Source organism: Agelaius phoeniceus, chromosome 16 (genome assembly GCF_051311805.1).
Source record: "Agelaius phoeniceus isolate bAgePho1 chromosome 16, bAgePho1.hap1, whole genome shotgun sequence".
NCBI classification, from domain to species: Eukaryota; Metazoa; Chordata; class Aves; order Passeriformes; family Icteridae; genus Agelaius; species Agelaius phoeniceus.
In genome coordinates, this window is record NC_135280.1 from 1,049,544 (window position 1) to 1,069,076 (window position 19,533).

Genomic DNA, 19,533 nt, shown 5'->3' on the forward strand with positions numbered 1-19,533 from the left:
GGGGAATGTCGCGCTCTCAGCTCTGGGAAAGCACGGGGATTCTGCTTTAGGGACTTCACCAAAGGCCACAAGCCCGCAGGAATTTCTGGTGGTTGGCACAGGACGGGCAGGAGCAGCGGGAGGACGGGGGCAGCGCATCCGCCCCGCGGGGCTCGCACGGTACCGATCCGCCGGGGCCGCGGCAGCGCCGGGGTTCGGGGGCCGATTGCACGGGTGGTTTTAGGGCTTTAGCGCCGTGCCCCGTTCCCCGGCGGGGCGGAGGCGCTGCCGGGGCCGCCGGGGCGCCGGAGGGCGCTGGAAGCGCCGCGAACCCCGAGCGGCGCCGCTTCCGCCGGGCCGCGGCTGCTCCGGGCCGGCCCCGCTGAGCCCCGGGGCTGCAGCGCAGCCGGGAAGGGAACGGGGCTGGGGAGGGGCTCAGCCTGGAGCAAAGGAGGAGCCCCAGGGATCCTTTCCCTCTCTGGAATTCCCTGCCGGGAGGAGGCGGCCGGAGAGCTCGGGCTGTGCTTCGGGAACAGGGGCAGGAGCAGAGGGAGCGGCCCCAGGGCAGCTCAGGGTGGGCACCCGCAGGAGTTTCCCCGTGGAAAGGGGGAATTGGAACTGCCCTGGGAGGGTTGCAGTGCCCATCCCCAGGGCAGCTCAGGGTGGGCACCGCAGGAGTTTCCCCGTGGAAAGGGGGCTCGGGAATTGGAACTGCCCTGGGAGGGTTGCAGTGCCCGTCCCTGGAGGTGTCCCCTGGAGGTGGCACTGAGAGCTCTGGGCTGGGGACAAGGTGGGCATCGGGCACAGCTGGGACCCCATGGGCTAGGAGGTTTTTTCCAGCCTAAAGGATTTGGGGATTCTGTGTTTCTGCCCTCGCAGAGTCACATAAAGCACTGCCCTCAGTCCTGGCTGCTGCTGGAGGGGCTGCTCCATCCCTGGGCTCAGGGAATGCCCGGCTCTGCTGCAGGACTGGCACCCAGGGGTCCCACAGCCGCTCCTCTCCGTTCCAGGGCTCGGGATGGGTCCCACAGCCGCTCCTCTCCGTTCCAGGGCTGGGGATGGGTCCCACAGCCGCTCCTCTCCATTGCAGGGCTCAGGATGGGTCCCACAGCCGCTCCTGTCCATTCCAGGGCTGGGGATGGGTCCCACAGCCGCTCCTGTCCATTCCAGGGCTCGGGATGGGTCCCACAGCCGCTCCTCTCCATTGCAGGGCTCGGGATGGGTCCCACAGCCGCTCCTCTCCATTCCAGGGCTCGGGATGGGTCCCACAGCCGCTCCTCTCCGTTCCAGGGCTCGGGATGGATTTCCTGACGCTGTTCCTGCTGTACCTGTGCTCCGTGCTGGCCGTCGCTGCCCTGCTGTGCCTCTGCTCGGGAAGGCAGGAGAGTTTCCTCACCAGGAGCATCACCAGGGCCAGCCAGGTACAGCACTGCGCTTCCAGGCAGGGAATGAGCAGCTGCCCTGCTGGTAATCTGCCCTGCTTTGCTGAGCTAAAATTAGTGCAACTGCTGTATTTGTTCGCAAAAAAAAACAACCAACCCGGTGTGTGTGGTCAGAGTGATAACATATAATTTATCTCATCCTGTTTTGATGTCTGCTCTCAAGGAGGTGAGATAGGAAGTAGAAATACACTTCCTCTGAGATGGTTAAATCCTGCCCAAGCAGCTCGTAAAAATCATTTGGGTGTCCCAGCCCTGCCTGTGCCTGTCTGGGGTGAGGGTGGAGTTTCTCACCATGCCAGAAGTGCCTTCTTCACTAACACCACAACACAACTCGGGAAAATGCAATAAGAATCGGGCCCCAGGAATTTGCAGTTCTGTGGTGTTGCTGCTGTCATCGAGAGGAAAAAGGTGGGGGAGGTTTGAGGATTAAAATAGGGAGAGAATTATAAGTGGTGGCAGATATTTGAGGGAAAGCTCTTTAATGTGTGTACTAATGCTGCAGGCTCTTGTTCACTAAGAAAGAAGCAGGAATGAAGAGCTTTAAAAGAGGATTAAGAATTGGCATTTTATTGTAAAAATGGGGAATTGGGAAAGCACCAGTTCATTTTTCTGTCTGTTGGGCAGAAAAGGAAAAGGAATTAATGGAAAAGGAAAAAAAATGAATGAAAAGGAAAAAAAAAAAGCTGTAATACTTCTGGAAGGTAAAGGATGAGAAAATTATCACTTAAATTGTAAATTATGTTTAATGCTGTTCACAGGAGTTCAGACAGACTTTTTTCATTACTGGTATTATACTTCCTTTTGGTTTATAGACACACTGTGCAGAGAAATTGATTTTTTTCCCCCATATCTTAATAGCTGCTGCTATGAAGTGTTTAAACAGCAGCAATTAAATTACTGCTGTGGTATGAAGCCATTGTCTGGAGGAATCCAATCAATACTTGTGCCTGGGAAATAAATACATGTGAATATAATCAATATTTCACCTGGGATATAAATACAGGCAATGCTAAATGTAAGGTCACCATAGTAGATAAGTTATTATAAGACAAGGAGCAATAGAATGCAAACCCCAGAATATCAGAAGGGTCTGAAGCTCTTAGAGAGCATCCAGGGGATGGACATGGGGTGGTGAAGGGCCTGGAGGGGCCATGGAGGAGCAGCTGAGGGCACCTGGCTTTAGGCTGCAGAGTGCTGAGGTTTCCTGCAGGTTCTTTTCTGCTGGGTTGTGTTTCCTCTTACAGCACTTGGAAAATATCTTCTTTTGCAAACACTCATCCCTCAAACCGCCGAGCTGAGACGCACCAGTTCACACCAAAATATTTAGCATCTTCTCAGCTCCACATATGCTTTTTGCCTCCTGGTCTTTCACTTCTGAGGCAAGAAGCTCTCACTGCATATTTTCCCTCGGTGTCAGCTCGAAATAGGCGCAGCCTCTCTAATTGCTGTGTTGCTATAGAGATGTGTCAGCTCAGAGCAGGCAATTCCTGCTACAGAGATCTGTCAGAGCAGGCAATTCCTGTTAGAGAGATCTGACAGCTCAGAGCAGGCAATTCCTGCTACAGAGATCTGTCAGAGCAGGCAATTCTGCTATAGAGATCTGTCAGAGCAGGCAATTCCTGTTACAGAGATCCGACAGCTCAGAGCAGGCAATTCCTGTTAGAGAGATCTGACAGCTCAGAGCAGGCAATTCCTGCTACAGAGATCTGACAGCTCAGAGCAGGCAATTCCTGCTACAGAGATCTGACAGCTCAGAGCAGACAATTCCTGCTACAGAGATCTGACAGCTCAGAGCAGACAATTCCTGCTATAGAGATCTGTCAGAGCAGGCAATTCCTGCTATAGAGATCTGAGAGCTCAGAGCAGGCAATTCCTGCTACAGAGATCTGAGAGCTCAGAGCAGGCAATTCCTGCTACAGAGATCTGACAGCTCAGAGCAGGCAATTCCTGCTACAGAGATCTGACAGCTCAGAGCAGACAATTCCTGCTACAGAGATCTGACAGCTCAGAGCAGACAATTCCTGCTATAGAGATCTGTCAGAGCAGGCAATTCCTGTTATAGAGAGATCTGTCAGTTCAGAGCAGGCAATTCCTGCTATAGAGATCTGTCAGAGCAGGCAATTCCTGCTACAGAGATCCGACAGCTCAGAGCAGGCAATTCCTGCTACAGAGATCTGTCAGAGCAGGCAATTCCTGCTATAGAGATCTGACAGAGCAGGCAATTCCTGTTACAGAGATCTGTCAGCTCAGAGCAGGCAATTCCTGCCATAGAGATCTGTCAGCTCAGAGCAGGCAATTCCTGTTACAGAGATCTGACAGCTCAGAGCAGGCAATTCCTGCTATAGAGATCTGACAGAGCAGGCAATTCTGCTATAGAAATCTGACAGCTCAGAGCAGGCAATTCCTGCTATAGAGATCTGACAGAGCAGGCAATTCTGCTATAGAGATCTGACAGCTCAGAGCAGGCAATTCCTGTTACAGAGATCTGTCAGAGCAGGCAATTCCTGTTATAGAGAGATCTGTCAGAGCAGGCAATTCCTGCTATAGAGATCTGACAGCTCAGAGCAGGCAATTCCTGTTAGAGAGATCTGACAGCTCAGAGCAGGCAATTCCTGTTATAGAGATCTGTCAGAGCAGGCAATTCCTGCCATAGAGATCTGTCAGAGCAGGCAATTCCTGCTATAGAGATCTGACAGCTCAGAGCAGGCAATTCCTGCTATAGAGATCTGTCAGAGCAGGCAATTCTGCTATAGAGATCTGTCAGAGCAGGCAATGCCTCAGGCACAGCCCTGCCTGGGAGACTCACTCCATGGGCAGGGGCAGCTCCTCCTTCAGCTGTGCTTGAAAGGACAATTAGACACGGAGCCATGGGGCTGGAGCTGCACAAACTGCGTTTTGGGGGTTTGGCTGGCTCGTGGGGGTTTTTTTTCCTCTCTTTTCTGGAGGCCACAAGCTTTATCCCTTTGCTTATCTCCCCCTGATCTGTCAGATGGGCTGATGGAGCATATTGTAGCTGGGGAATTGCTCAGTTCTATCCCCTGCTTAACCCAGCCCCACCCCACACCCAGCCTAAGCTCCTTAGAACTTTCACACATTAACCCAGATATGTTTGTTTGGGCCTGGGGGGCTCCCAGGAGTGCAGAACCTCAGTCCCCTGTGGAAACCCCAGCAGCATTCCTGCCTCTCTTCCTTCTTCATGCAAAGGGGGCTCAGGCACGGGAACTGCCCAGGGAGGTTTGGGGTCCCCATCCCTGGAGGTGGCACTCAGAGCTCTGGGCTGGCACAAGGTGGGGATTGGGCACAGGGTGGACTCCAGGAGCTTGAAGGGCTTGCCCAGCATTCTGTGACTCTGTGTGTTATGGCTGGGCTTCACCTCTTGAAGGTCTGTCCCACCTTTGATTCTGTGGTGAGAAGCTCCTGAAAAGGAGCCTCTCCTCCCCAGTGCTGGGGCTGTGCAGGTCCAGAGCTGAGGGATGAGGGACTTTGTCTTCAATCTGAGCTGGCCCCGAGGCAGCAGTGATGGCCAGGTAACATTTCCTGCCATTTCCTTCATTTCCTCAGGTGTTGTCCCTGGTGATCCCCAGCCAGCTGCAGACAGTGACACAGCAGGCAGTGCACAGGCTCTTCCACACAAGGTATTGCACTTCCATGCCTTTGGCATTCGTTTTTACTCTGATTTCTGGTTACTGTTGGGATCTCCTGCCACCACCAGAGCTCTCAGTACTATCCTTAGGTATTCTGTCTCCATTTGGGATGCCTGTCAGGATTCCAGATTCCCTTTGAGGTTTGCCACCCTGCTGTCTCTGCCTCCCTTGCTCGTTGTTAGGAGGGTGGTGCCCTGAAATATTGGAACATATTGACAAACAAAGATAATGTGGCTCAGTAACAGATGTTGGTCACACTGGTGGGATCCTGCATCCCCACAGGAATTAGCACAGCCTCTGTGGCAGCTGCAGATGGAGTCAGACAGACTCTGTCTCCATCCTTGCCCTCAAATCCCATTAGTGTGGGTGTCCAGGTGGCTGAGGGGGAAGCTGCTGGCAGCCTGCTGGATTCAGGTGCATTTTGTGTGTCTGTAAACTCTGGTGCCTCAGGAAGGATTTAAATACCTTTTCTCTGGGCACAGCAGCTCGCTGTGACAGTGACTGCAGGGCTGTAGATCTGCAGCTGTGTTGTGGGTGCTGGGGTGGTTTTGTGCCTGCTCTGCTGATGCTCTGCTCTAACACAGCCTGAGACAGAGAGGTGGCACTGCCAGAGGTGCTGGGGGCACTGGGATTCTCCACATACTCTGGAACTGGTGCTCACTGCCCACCTCCTGCCACCCTTATTGCCTACAGCTGGTTATATTATTGCAGAGTTTTAAAGATTATTTTCTTTGCTTTCAGAGTAGCAAATGTCTTCTGGCAGAATGTTCTGTGGCCTGTTGCTGTGGCATATTTTGTCAGCAGCAAGTGATTATAGGACTTTGTACTGACAGGGAAAAAATCCAAAGTACATGTGAATAAAGCAGGGAATTTAGCTGACATATTTAAAGGAGCATATGTGGGAAGAAGAGAAGGAGAAGCCAGTGGATGGAGAAAACACTATTAATATGCAATCCAAGCTGGCCTGAAAACCTAAAAGAGGTGTCTCCTTGCATTTGGAAAGTCTTTGATCACCTCTGAGTGTACTTGACCTGTTAATCAGGATGCTGAGTATTAACCAGACTGTCCCCTTTCCTCGGCAGGAGCTGTTTGTTTGTGGTCCTGCACGTAGCCCTGCAGGCTGCAGTGTTTGGGGAGTACACCTGGGAGGTGTTTGTGTACTGCTGGGAGCTGCAGTTCCACCTGCTCCCGCTGCTCCTGCCCTACCTGCTGCTGGCTGCCAACCTGGGCTGCTTCCTGCTCTGCTCCCGGGCCAACCCTGGTGAGATCACACCCCTGCTCTTTGAAAACAGAAAAGAAAATTGCTACAAATCCCATGGTTTGGTTCTTTTTCTGGTCTCTTTGGCAGGTACAGTGACACAATCCAACGCTGCATCCCTGGCTAAGGTTTATGCCTATGATGGGGTGTTGTTCCAGAGAGGCCTCGTGTGTCCCACCTGCACCCTGGAGAAACCAGCCAGGTCCAAGCACTGCAGTAAGGATCTGAAATTCCTTGATAACCGTGGCACTAAGAGCTTCCCAAAGGAATTCTCCCCTAGGAGCTGCAGTTCCCACTACAGCTGTTCTGTTCCCAGCTCAGTGCTCACAGGGCTGGGTTTGTTTTCCTGGGGTCCCAGGTCACAGCTGCATTTGCCCATCCCTGGAGCTTGTTGGGTGCTGTTTCTTCTCACAGAAATTACCAGTTCTGAGGGATAATTCAGGGTCAGGAACAGCTGAGCTTGTGAGCAGCTGGAATTGAAATTAAAAATTGTCACCTGTCAGGAGCTCAGATCAGGATTTTCTGTTTCATAGTCACAGAACCCTGTAATGGTTCGGGCTGGGAGGGATCTTTAAAGGCCATCTCATGTCAGCCCCTGCCAGGGCAGGGACACCTTCCCCTAGCCCAGGGTGCTCCGAGCCCTGCCAGCCTGACCTGGAGCACTGCCAGGGATGAGAAGTCCACCACTGCTTTTTATCATCTAAAATAAAGGTGGGAGCTCCAATCTCTGCCTTTCAGGTGCTTTGCCAGGCAGTAGTGTCAGAGAAACCAAAGTCTTGGAGCTGCAGTCTTAGTGAATAAAAGAGGAAATGGAATATGTTGTTTTTCTTAGGATCCGCAATTGAATTTATTTGCTTCAAAAGCTGCCAGCTAAACCCCGACTGCAACTCCCACGTATTTCCAGCTTAAAAAACACCTAAAGATCCAACTGCTTACTTAAAAACCAAGTGCCAAGATCTCAGAATCTCTGCTGCTCAGAGTGACTCTGAGATGTGTACAAGCCTCTTTGTCCCAGCCTGGCAGTTGAAGGAGTCAGGATTCCTCTGTTCTTGTTCTCAAGGTCGTTTATTATTTCTTATCTCTAACATTCCTTCTCCAACCTGCCCTAGGTCTGTCTGGCAGGTTGGTTGAGGCACACTGGTGTTATCTTTTATACTAAAAACTCCGTGTGCATTACTTACCATAACTTCCCAATACCCATCACCTATGTTAGACAGTGAGCTTCTACTCTAAACCAATCCAAAAGTGCCAACATCACCCAGAAGATGGAGGCCAGGAAGAAAAAGGAAGAAGGACAGGGTACACCCAAATTCCTCCCTCTTGGGACCCCATGCTAAAAACCTCAAAAACCCGTTTTTCACCCCGTGACAAACCATTATTCTACTTAAACTCTCTTGACTGGTAATTCTTCATATAAAGGTGGGAATTTGCTCCACGGGTCAAAGGCCCAGGGGTCTTGGGCTCTGTGCCAAGGCCTCGGAGCCCCCAGGCAGGGGCTGGAGCCACGCAGGGCACTCAGAGGAATTTCCTGGGTTCTGACACCGGGGCTCTTGCTTTGCCCCTGCCTCCTGGAGGCGTGTGCAGGACGTGTGTGCACCGCTTTGACCACCACTGCGTGTGGGTGAACAACTGCATCGGCGCCGGCAACGCGGGCGTGTTCCTGCTCTACCTGCTGTCCCTGGCGGCCACCGCCGCCGCCGTGGCTGCTGTCACCGCCGCCCTCCTCCTCCAGGTGCTGCTGCTCTCCAACGCCATGCACGGCACCTACCTGGATGCCCAGGGGCAGGAGCAGCCCGTGGGGATCGCCCTCCTCGTTCAGGTCAGTGCTGGACAATGTCCTGGCTTGCACTTTGCTGTCACGAGCCACCTCCTGTTCCCCCAGCACGGGGACAGACTGCAGGGTTTGGGGCAGACTGCAGGGTGTTGGGACAAACTGCAGGATTTTGGGGCAGACTGCAGGGTTTTGGGACAGACTGCAGGGTTTTGGGGCAGACTGCAGGGTTTTGGGACAGACTGCAGGGTTTGGGGACAAACTGCAGGGTTTTGGGGCAGACTGCAGGGTGTTGGGACAAACTGCAGGGTTTTGGGGCAGACTGCAGGGTTTGGGGACAAACTGCAGGGTTTTGGGGCAGACTGCAGGGTTTGGGGACAAACTGCAGGGTTTTGGGGCAGACTGCAGGGTTTTAGCTGTTTTATAGACATAACTAGATTTAGAAAACTGCCACTGCTGCATACTTTAGAAATGAGGGTTTTTCTCACAGCACTTCCCATCCCACAGGTTCCTGTCTCCAGGATCTGCCACTCGGCAGATCTGGTTCATAGAGAAGGAATTTCCATTCCAGTGACTAGCTGATATAGGGAAGTTTAGGAAACAGCTGAGAGTCCCTGAGGTACCTTTGTGGAGGTGCTAAAGCAGGACACCCCCCTGGAATGCAGATACAGTTCCACCTGCACATGGATGTGCGTTCCAGCTGGGGCTGTGCAGTGCCCGTGGGATTCAACCCTCCTCCATTTTAACTTCTCTCTTTCTCTGCAGCACCTTTTCTTGACTTTCCCTAGGATTGTCTTCATGCTGGGGTTTGTCATCCTGCTCACACTGGTCCTGGGGGGATACTGCTCTTTCAGTCTGTATTTGGCCCTCACCAACCAGACCACCAACGAATGGTGCAAATCTCGAAGATTTGGGGGCTCCCCCCATCTCCCCTCGCAGCCTCGTGACAGACCCCTTGTCTATAAAAACATCTATTCCAAAGGGATCTGGAGGAATTTAAAGGAAATCTTTAGCCCTCCTACCATGTTGGAAAGGAAGAAGAAAACATGAAGATACTCTTGTTTCTTTGGGCATTTATTTTCTAAGACTTTAGTTCAGCAGTGGGCTTGGCTGCCCCAGGCAGATTGTGGAACAAGATTCTGGAACTGCAGGTTTGGAACTGATTTGGAACAAGATTACTGCAGAATTCACATATTGGTGCCCCAGCAGAGCATCATTGGAGCTCCCTCCCTCAGGGAGACTCAGGGCCAGCTCAGTCCTGGCCCCTGAACACAGGGATTTGATTCATCTTCCCAAAGTGAATCTTTCTCTCTGGGAAGGGCTAGCACAGAGCTCCTGTGAATTTTGAGGAAGCAGCATCTTTCTGTATCTTTCTCTGGGAAACAATTAACCCATGACTGTTAACAATGACTACAACAGGTTGTGTGTATTGAGCTGAAAGAACGATTTCTGCCAGGATCTTACCTGCAGAATCCATGTCCTACTGCAGCTTTGGAGCACTAACTTCAGGAAAGAAATTAAAGTGTCCCTGTTCACCTCTCCTTCCAGAAATTCTTCCGAGTATAATAGAAGAGAAATTGGAAAAAAAAAAGTAGTAAGAACTTTAAATAATTTTATTTTTAAAAATGTATTTATTTACATGCCAAATCTGTACAATATGCAATCAAAAATCCGTATATGGTTAAAAAAACCAAATTCCTATACAATATGGCTTTCCAGCCCCCAGGCTGGCTCTCAGAGCAGCCTGGCTGGCATTGCAGGGTAGAATGATGCATTCACAGACCAGTACATAAGGCTACTTGTCCAGGATACCAAAAAAAAAGAGAAATACTGCAGTACCGTGCCTTGGGAGGCCTGAAGGAGTGAGGTTAAAGGCATGAGAGTGTTTCAGTGGTGCTCAACACACACCACAACTCCTTAGGTTTGGTTTTCTCAACTTCTTTTAAATGCATATATTTCAATAATCCCTTGTGAGACCCCCACATAGTTGCTACACCTTCTGAATCCTTTTAAAAACCAGAGCACTGCTGTCCCAGTGACAGGCAGAGGGGGCTGATTCCCAAAGGATCTTCCTTGATTCGAGGCTGCTGTACAGAATACTGAGTGCCACTTGTGACCTGTCAGTCTCCTCGGGGTGACCAGGCCAAGGGTTTAACTCCTGGAATTGGTTTTACACTGAGAACACCTTGGGCCTGTCCCGTCCTATCCTGTTTTAGACCCGCACTATCCCGTTTTAGACCTGTCCTATCCCATTTCAGGCCTATCCTGTTTCAGACCTGTCCTATCCCGTTTTAGACCTGCACTCTCCCCTTTTGGGGGCCTGCGCTGGCCCCTGAGCGTTCCCCTGGCTCTGCGAGCAGCCCCAGCGCCCGGGCGTGCAGCTCCCTCCCTCACACGATCACGGTCTGCACCTCCACGTCTCCCTCCTGCGCGGCGATGACGAACTCCCCGGCGTGCTCCATGATCTCGATGTCCTCGGAGGCCACCATGGTGACGGTGGCCTCCTGCGCGGCCAGGCCGCCGTCGGTGGCCAGCACGGCGCCGTCACCGATGGCCGAGGCCAGGGTCATGGCCACCTGCTCGGTGAGGCTCTCGGGCGTGGCGATGGTGATGGTGTCGGCGGCGTCGGCGGCCGCGCCGCCCTCGGCCACGGTGACGTTCTGCACGATGATCTGGTGGCCCGAGTTGGCCTGGTTCACGATCTGCTGCACCACCTTCATGATGTGGCTGTCCACCTGCCGGGGGACAGGGGCTGCAGTGACACTGCTGCATTGACTGACAGGAGCAGCTCCAGCTGCTCACCCCGCAAACACACTCTGCCATGTGTCACCCCTCCTGTCACCCAAGGACTGCCTTACCTCGTGTCTTGTTCCCTCTATTATTTCAGTAGCTTCACTGGTCTCCATGTCTTCGGTAGAAGTCTGGAAGACAAAATAAGATTATTCCCTTTTGAGGTCCTTACAAAAAGAATTTTATCACCAAGATGTAATTCACTTTTACACAAGCCTTTGTGTTCCCCTCACATGCAGTAGCTACTCCAAAGACAACTCCTTGACATTCCCTCCCAATCCCATTATCAGGAACTACTTAAAATGAATGCACAATGTTCACAAATAACTGAAAGAGAAAGTCCTCCCTCAGCAGGATTTGGCCACGCAGCAGATTTTTCTCCTACTGGAGAATCTCCTACAGCACTCAATAACTGAGCTGTGTTACCCTGCTGGGATGAGAACTGGCTCTGTGTGACAGAGGGGAGACAGTGAAATGCAGAATTCATTGCTTTTGGCAGCCTCTGTTAGAAACAACAGAGATTATCTGGGACAAAGTAAGATAAATAGAAATGGGAGAAAATAGGAGGGAAAGCTGAAGCAAGCTTGTGAGGACTTAAAATCTGGTGTGGTCAGAAGTTCTCAGGCTCAGCCTCCTGGCACACACAGCACATTGGGAGGGTGGGGAAGCTCCAAGTGCTCTCCTTCCAAACAAGGCTGATCCCACTGGCCCCTCGGGCCATGCAGGCAGGGCAGAGCCTGCTCTACCTCCTCCCAAAAGCCTGGAGCAGGAACGTGAACAACTGCAGAGTTTTCCCTGCCCAAGCCTGTGCTCAGTTCCCAGAGAGCAGGCTGGCTGCCCCTTCTCACCTCGATGATGTACTCCTGGGTGTCTGCCACCACTGAGGAGAACTCCACCAGAACCGTGTGCGGGTCTTCTGAAAGGACTGTGGCTGCCAAGTTGTCAGCAGACTGACTCTCCTCTGACACCATCACTTCTTCCACATCCTTCATAGCAAGGAGGCAGCCACCTGCATGGAATTCCAGAAAAACATCATTTTTTGTGTCCATCTCCAGTAGCAGCTGGAAGGTGCTAAGCAGCAGCAGCAAGGGGGTGCCATGGATGAGTGACCAGTGCCACCTGAGGGGCTCCTGACCCACCAGGACAAGCCAAGGAACAGCCCAGGAGAGTCCCTGTGACACCAGGAGCAGACCAGCTCTCCAGTGCAACTCCCAACACCACGTGGGTAAATGCAGGTGGTAAAACCACTCAGGGTTTTTAAGCCATGTGCGAAGAACATACAGGAAGAATTTGGGTATATTTTAAATCATTGATCTTTTCTGCTGATACATCTCAATATCTCCTACAAAAGTCCATTTTTTCCTCCAGTAAACTTCTATTATTCCTTTGGAATAACACCATCAGCACTGCTGAAGAAGTCTGGAAATCCCTGCTTAGGAGCTAAAGGAGCAGCAAGCCCAGTGCAACTAATCCCACCAAACCAGATTATTGGTCAGAACTTTACCCAGACATTTCCTTCCCAGCACATGCCCACTCCCATGTGAGTCATTAGATCCACAGAATTCATGGCATGACTAGGTTGGGAGACCTTAAAGATCATGGAGTCCAACCCAGCCCCAACACCTCAACTAAACCCTGGCACCCAGTGCCACATCCAGGCTTTTTTTAAAACACATCCAGGGATGGTGACTCCACCACCTCCCAGGCAGACCATTCCATTACTTTCTGTAAAAACCTTTTTCCTAATATCCAACCTGTACTTCCCTTGGTGCAGCTTGAGACTGTGTCCTCTGGCTCTGTCGGTGGCTGGGATCCACCCTCAGCACCATTCCCAGCCTGGCCAGCTCAAGCCCAGGGCAGCCCAGCCGTGCTCACCTTTGGTTCTGAGGTGCCTGTTGAGGGTGCCGTGCTCGGCGAAGCCGCGGCCGCACTTGTAGCACTTGAAGGGCTTCTCGCCGGTGTGGTGGCGGATGTGGCGCACCAGGGAGCCCTTCTCCCGGAAGCCCCGGCTGCAGAACTGGCACACATAAGGTTTATCCTCCAGGTGGGTACGGAAATGCACCTGCTGGGCATTCTGCACGCACAGGGAGGCAAGGCAAGCGCTCAGAGAGGACACGGCCAACTCACGGACGCGGGGTTTTGCTGCCAGGGTGCAACTCAACGTCTTTTATAGGAGGATTTTCCTGGGTGGTGGTTTAGGAATGGTACTTCCCAAGCCAGCGTTCACACCAGGACTCACCAAATTTATGAGGCACTCACTTGCTCCCCCTCTCCCTCTCCCCCTCCCCTTGCAGTGGGCTGGAGAGGAGAATTGGAGGCACAAAAGGTGACGATCATGGACTGAGATAAGAACAATTTACAGAAACACAAATAAGATAAAAAACCACTACTGATGACAGAGGGTACAAGAAAGAGGTGAGCAACTGACCTGCCCTGATAATAGACAGAAGGAACCCGTTTCCCCCACACTAGAATGTTCTGGCCATGCACCCTCCTGGCTACTGCAAAAATTAACCTCATCCTGGCCAGAACTGGGACACTGTTATTACATATTTGTTCCACACATGAAGGAACAGTTTCTTCAGAAATGTGATGGTTTTACAAAGACCGTCCTTCTTTTGCCCACTAAACCAAAACATCTTTCTGGAGTTTCAGTTCACAGAATCACTGAATGGTTTAGGTTGGAAAGAACCTTAAGGAACAGCTTGTTTGACCCCCTGCCATGGGCAGGGACACCTTTCACTATCCCAGGTTGCTCTAAGCACTGTCCAACCTGGCCTTGGACACTTGCAAGGATGGAGCAGCCATAGCTTCTCTGGGCTATAAGAGACAGGTGAGCTCTTTGAGGAGCAAAGCCTCCTGCCCTCTGCCAAAGCCTGGTGTCACAGACATATTTTATGAAAAATCCTTTCGTTAGATCTTTTCTCCTGAGAAGCCTCAGAAATGAAATGTAAACAATAATTATCTGCTGCTGTGGAATGCAACAGGTGCATCTTTGATTGGTCTCACGTGCTTGTTTTTAATTAATGGCCAATCACAGTCCAGCTGTCTCAGACTCTCTGGTCAGTCACAAGATTTTATTGTCATTCCTTTCTTTTCTATTCCTTGCTAGCCTTCTGATGAAATTCTGTCTTCTACTCTTTTAGTATAGTTTTAGTATATAATTTTCTTCTAATATAATATTTATCATAAAATAATAAATCAGCCTTCTGAACATGGAGTCAAGACTCTCATCTCTTCCCTCGTCCTGGGACCGCTGCGAACACAACCACAGAGGAGCAGCCACACTTCCCTGAGCTCCTAGAGGAGCAAAGCCTCCTGCCCTGTGCCACAGCCTGGCTCTGGGGGGGCCGTGAGGAGGTTGGTGAGGGGGGCCCACCTTTGTCTTGTAGCGCTTGCCGCACTTGGGGCAGGCGTAGGGCCGCTCGTCCGAGTGCACGCGCCGGTGCCCCTTGACGTGGGCTATGGTCTTGTAGAGCTTGCCGCACTCCCCGCAGCGGAAGCGCCGCTCGTTCACGTGCACCTCCTGGTGCTTCTTCAGCAGGTAGCCCTTGGTGAACTCCTTGCCACACTCCTCGCACTTGAAAGGTTTGTACTCTAGAGGGACACAGAGAAAAAGGTGTGGTTGATCCAGGGCAACCTGCAGCGCAAGGAGCTGGTACGGGTGGAACTGAATTGTCACAAAAAGCACAACCTGGAGAAGGGGAGGAATTGTATTGTCAAGCACGTGTGTGGGCTTTCACAGAACCCCAAAACAGCTGGGGTGGGAAGGGACCTCTGGGGATCATCCAGTGCAGCCCCCTGGCCAGGCAGGGTCACCTGGAGCAGGTGACACAGGAACGTGTCCAGGTGGGTTTGGGAGACATCCAACCTTCAACCAGGGAGGCTCCACACCCTCCCTGGGCTCTGCCATGCCAGGGCTCTGCTCTTTCCTCTATCATGGAAAGAGGTTGTTCCTCATATAAGGGTGGAACTTGTTGTGTTTTAGTTCCTGGCCATTGCTCCTCATCCTGTCACCAAACAGAGTCTGGCACCATCCTCTGACACCCCTGGGAGGGATTTGTATGGATTGAAGGGATCCCCTCTCAGCCTTCCCTTCTCCAGACTGACCAGGCCCAGCTCCTGCAGTCTCTCCTCATCAGAGGAGCTGTACCCAGCTGAGGTGACTGAGCCACAGCTCGTGTCACACAGCAGCCCTGGCAGCCCTTTACCTGTGTGACTCTTGCTGTGAGTTTCCAGGGCAGCAGCTTCATTGAAGGCTTCATTACAGTGAGAGCAAATGTAACGTTTGTACCCGTTGGTTCTTTCTGCAGGCGTCTGCTGGAGAGAAAATGGGAAAACTGCTTTTCTTTTTTTGGACACACCTAACTGGTGTATCCAGTTAGGACTGCTACCCAAATTCCCAACTAAACACTCCAGCTTTGACAGGAAAGAGATCTCTGTTGTGAAAAGAGACAGCACATGTGTGAAAGAACATTTCCCTTAAATCATGCCTGCACAATGTAACTCTAAAACCTGACACAAAGCCACAGGCACAGGGAGACATACATGAGGACAACAGTGCTGCCCACAACCAAATACAGACAAGGAAAGTTAAAAAATTAATGTGTTGATGGAACACAAACATACAGCCTCTGCTCCTTCCACTTTAACACTCTGCTCCACACATGGCTCCTCTTCTACTTCCACCCCTTTGTTCTGCAGCTCTTCTGGAGCAGCTGCCACAGGTTCATCCAGCTTCTGCACTTCCTCCAGAGGCACTCTCTCGATGACAATCCCCGAATTCCTCATGGCCTGCCTCAGCAGGTTCTCACTGTTCACTTCCCCCACGCAGGGCAGCTCCTCAGGATGCGGCTGCTGCAGGAACAAAGAGAAGTTGGGCACAGCAAACCCACAATGTTTTACAGCAACACTGCTGCGAGTGCCACTCTGTCTGCAGTGCCCAGTGCTGTGCTACAGGGCTGAAAGATCAGCCAGGGAATACCTTGGGCTGAGGAGGAGGATGAGGTGGATCTGCACCCTGGCAACCCAAGGGGTGACAAGCCCAGAAGGAAACCAACCAAAGGAACCCCTTCATTCCACACTCAGATTCACTGTCAGTACCCTAGACACCTCTGCTCTGAGGTGAAACATTCTATGTGTAAAACATACAGAGGGTGCTTGAATCAAACAACACTCACATCTGCCTCCAGGGGCTTTGCATCCACCACGGGCAGTTCCTGCATCTGGACATGGACCTCGTGGAGCACGTTGCCTTTTGCATCTGTCACGAAGTGGATGACAGGGGAGGCCTCGATGGATTCGCTCGCTATGGAGGACACCACGTCTGTGGTGGAGCTGCAGGGTCCTGCAAGAAATGAACCACGTGGGGAAATGCAGCCCTCAGCAACTCCCTGCCTTAGAGCACAAGGTGCCTGTTAACACCACCTTTGTACCAGATTCTCAAACACTCTTGTGTTCACAGCCAGCTTGAGGTAATAATTTGCTCTATAAATTACTTTTTTCTGGTATAAAAAATATAAATTCAAAACCATGGGATTATTTCTTATCATGAAATGTTTGGGTTGGAAGGGACCTTAAAGCCCATCCAGTTTCAACCCCTGCCATGGGCAGAATCACCTTCCACCATCTCAGGCTGCTCCAAACCCTGTCCAATCTGACCTTGGACACTGCCAGGGATCCAGGGGCAGCCACAGCTGCTCTGGGCACCCTGTGCCAGAAGGAATTTCTATTCCAAGTGCTGTGAGGGTTTGGCTTTATCAGACAGGAGGCAGGTCCAGGCAGCATCACTGACCTGATGGCAGATCATCTTTGTTGACAACTATTTCTTTGGTCATGTTGAAACGGATTTTTTCAGTGCAAGGCGTCAGAGATTTAAGGTGCCGAGTCAAAGCTCCCGATTCCCGGAAGCTTTTCCCACATTTCTTGCATTTGTAAGGTCTTTCATCTGGAAATGACAAGATTCAAAACAAGCATGTTAAAGCCAGCACTGCCAGGATCAGCTCTGCGTGACAGGCTGAAGAATATGTTCAGTTTTCTACAGCACATGACTGTGCCTATCCCAGAACCTTCCACTGCTTCCCAGTACCCCAAAAGCTGGGGAGCTCAATGGTGTCAGCTCAGCAAAACATGGGAAGCAGCAAGGAATTCCACTGGAAGGCAAAAAGACAACCACAGACAGCTCCAGTGACAAGGAGCTCTTATTTGGGAGAACTCTCACCCGTGTGCCGCCGATGGTGTCGGATCAGAGACCCCTTTGTCCTAAAGGAAGTCCCACAGAGTTTACACTCATAGTCCTTCCTGCTGCTGTGAGTGATCATGTGAGCTTTGAGGATGCTGGCCTAGGGAAAGAATTTCCAAAAAGTTTAAAGATTTTACATTTTAGCTGTAAAGAACAACAAGGCTCCTTGTGAAGGCAGAACTTCCCTCTGGGAAGGGCAGGCAGTAAAGCACACTGCTACTGAGTCTTGGGAGCTCTTATAATGTTCACAGCCAGCCTAAAAGGCTCGCTAACCCCCAGCAGCAGAGGGGATACTCACAGTTTTAAATGTCTTCTGGCACAGCTCACACACGTATCGCCCCTCCTTGTTCACCTGCAGCTTGACCTTCGTCACCTCACTGGAACTGTCCTGCTCCTCACTGACCTCCCCATCCACGTGGCCATTCGGGTTCTCAAACACATGTTCTCCTGCTACAACGACCTCTTTGATGTGCCCACTGCCTGGGAAAAGGTGGGGACACAGTTGGCTTCTTTACAGGACAACAAACCATCCACTGTTTCAGTATTTCACCCAGGAAAAGGAGAAAAGATATTTTAAACCTGCCACTCGAGTCTTTGCAACCTTCTCATTGTGGCAGCATAAAATGGGCACTTCTGGAACAGAGTTCAACATCTAATTTATATTAATTAGTTGTATTAATTAAGCTGAAGGAGGGTAGGCTTAGAATAGACATTGCAAAGGAACTGTTCCCTGTGAGGGTGGGCAGGCCCTGGCATAGGTGCCCAGAGCAGCTGTGGCTGCCCCTGGATCCCTGGCAGTGCCCAAGGCCAGGCTGGACACTGGGGCTTGGAATACCCTGGGATGGTGAAAGGTGTCCCTGCCATGGCAGGGGGTGGCACTAGGTGGGCTTTAAGTTCCCTCTCAACCCAGCTCATCCCATGACTATTCCATGGCTCTGATGAGAGAGGATTGCAGAGCTGGCCCAGGGCTGCCTCCCAGAGCTCTGCAGGAACAGCCCCAAATCCCAGTGACACAGAGGTGTCACCCACCCAGCCACAACCCAAAGCCATCCAAAGAGGTCACAGATGAGGGAACAGTACCAGACCCCCCGGGGGTGCCAAGGCACCCCAGAGCTCACCTACGATGGCCGAGGCGTTGCTGATCTCCTCTGCAATGGAAGATGCTTCAACAACAATGTGAGCAACAGTGATGGACTCCTCGACAGCAGGAACCACCTGCTGGCACAGAGCACCTTTCAGCAGGCAGGCCCTGCTTGCCTGAGCACGCAGCTCCCTCCCCTCCAACCCAACAGACCGTTGCATCCTCATTATTTCCAGCCCCGGCTGGGAGAGGCCGCTGTCACCTTTTGTCCTTCGTGGCCGAGGAGCCCGGAGAGCGGGTCGGGAGGGCGCTGGCAGCCCTTCTGCAGCTTGTGCTGCACGAACTCCTGCAGGGAGCTGAACTCCGAATGGCAGCGCCCGCACTTGTGCACATCATCCTCGTCTGCGGGGAAAGCGCCGTCAGCGGGGCCGGCACACGGGACACGGCCGGGGACAGGGCCGAGGGACCGGGCGCTCGGTGTATCCCCGCTCCCTGCCCCCGGATCCCGTCCCGAGCAGCTCCCCAGCCCCTCCGGCACCGGCATACACCCGGCCTCGCCGCTCGCCCGGGGGATGCTGGAGGGGATCGGGGAGATCCCGGCCGAGGCACACCGAGACCCGTCCGCCTCCCGCCCCGCGGGCAGTACCGGCCCGGCCCCCTCACCCAGCGGGCCGCGCCGCCCCCAGGCCTGGCAGTGCCGGCCGGGGCCCCGTGAGGGCGGTACCTTGCTCACCGAAGGGCGGCGGGAGGCCGATGAGGGCGGCGGGGGACGCGACGGGCGCGGGGGGCCCGGAGCCCGCGCCCCGGCCTGGCCCTGCCGCTCCTGCCGTAAGCGCCGCCGGCCCCGCGCCCGTTGCCATCGCGGCCCCCGTGTCGCAACGCGCCGCAAGATGGCGGCTTTACGGCCGTGTCGTCATAACAACGGGACGGGGCTCGGCGGGGAACGCGCCAGCCGCGCGGGGGTTCCGGGCGTCGGCGGGCGGTGTCGGAGCACGGTCTCTCCGCCGCTCCCGGTGACCGCCGGGCTCCGAGCCCCGGTGGAGCGGAGTCCGGGCAGTTCCCGAAGAGTTACCGCGGAGTTGCCTAACGCGTTACCGAACGAGCGCCGGGGCGCCCTGGCCAATAGCAGCGCGCGGGGGGCGGGCCCTCGGGACGGGCGGCCAATGAAAGCGCGGCGCGGCGGGCGCCATCGGCGGCGACGAGCGGGAGGACGGGGAGGGGCACCGGGCGCCGGCTCCCGGCGGGGAGGGCGTGGCCGCCGGCAGCACCGCCCAATGGGGACGCGGTCCGTGCGGGGCGCGGCCAATGGGGAGGCGCGGGCGGCGGG

General features: G+C 53.1%; 2 protein-coding genes across 17 annotated transcripts; one reads left to right on the forward strand and one right to left on the reverse strand.

Moving 5' to 3' along the window:
- The first annotated feature begins 32 nt into the window (after positions 1-32).
- Positions 33-9,635, forward strand: ZDHHC4 (zDHHC palmitoyltransferase 4). Of its 10 annotated transcripts, none has more exons than XM_077187175.1 (7): positions 324-553; positions 990-1,400; positions 4,983-5,056; positions 6,148-6,326; positions 6,414-6,539; positions 7,898-8,142; positions 8,883-9,635. In XM_077187175.1, the coding sequence occupies exons 2-7, from the start codon at positions 1,038-1,040 to the stop codon at positions 9,039-9,041; spliced, it is 1,146 nt and encodes a 381-aa protein (XP_077043290.1). In that variant the 5' UTR covers positions 324-553; positions 990-1,037; the 3' UTR covers positions 9,042-9,635. The 10 variants fall into 10 exon arrangements, with proteins under 10 accessions (XP_077043282.1, XP_077043288.1, XP_077043289.1 ...); XM_054643374.2 differs by having other exon boundaries at positions 326-553; positions 8,860-9,635; XM_077187167.1 differs by lacking the exon at positions 324-553 and adding an exon at positions 33-159 and having other exon boundaries at positions 7,898-8,990.
- On the reverse strand, positions 9,151-19,304 carry E4F1 (E4F transcription factor 1). 7 transcript variants are annotated; one of them, XR_008535152.2, is made up of 16 exons: positions 18,931-19,304; positions 18,469-18,608; positions 18,244-18,340; positions 17,424-17,605; positions 17,105-17,225; positions 16,679-16,831; positions 16,065-16,231; positions 15,514-15,741; positions 15,096-15,204; positions 14,264-14,481; positions 12,760-12,958; positions 11,733-11,893; positions 10,953-11,015; positions 10,506-10,829; positions 9,559-9,647; positions 9,151-9,469 (listed from the first exon to the last, which is right to left on the reverse strand). XR_008535152.2 is itself a non-coding variant. In XM_054643367.2 (15 exons), exons 1-15 carry the CDS (start codon positions 19,064-19,066, stop codon positions 9,627-9,629), a joined length of 2,319 nt encoding a protein of 772 aa, XP_054499342.2. In that variant the 5' UTR covers positions 19,067-19,304; the 3' UTR covers positions 9,151-9,626. The 7 variants fall into 7 exon arrangements, 6 of the variants coding, with proteins under 6 accessions (XP_054499342.2, XP_054499344.2, XP_054499347.2 ...); XM_054643367.2 differs by having other exon boundaries at positions 9,151-9,647; XM_054643369.2 differs by lacking the exons at positions 9,151-9,469; positions 9,559-9,647 and having other exon boundaries at positions 9,687-10,829; positions 15,514-15,738.
- Between the last annotated feature and the right edge of the window lie 229 nt (positions 19,305-19,533).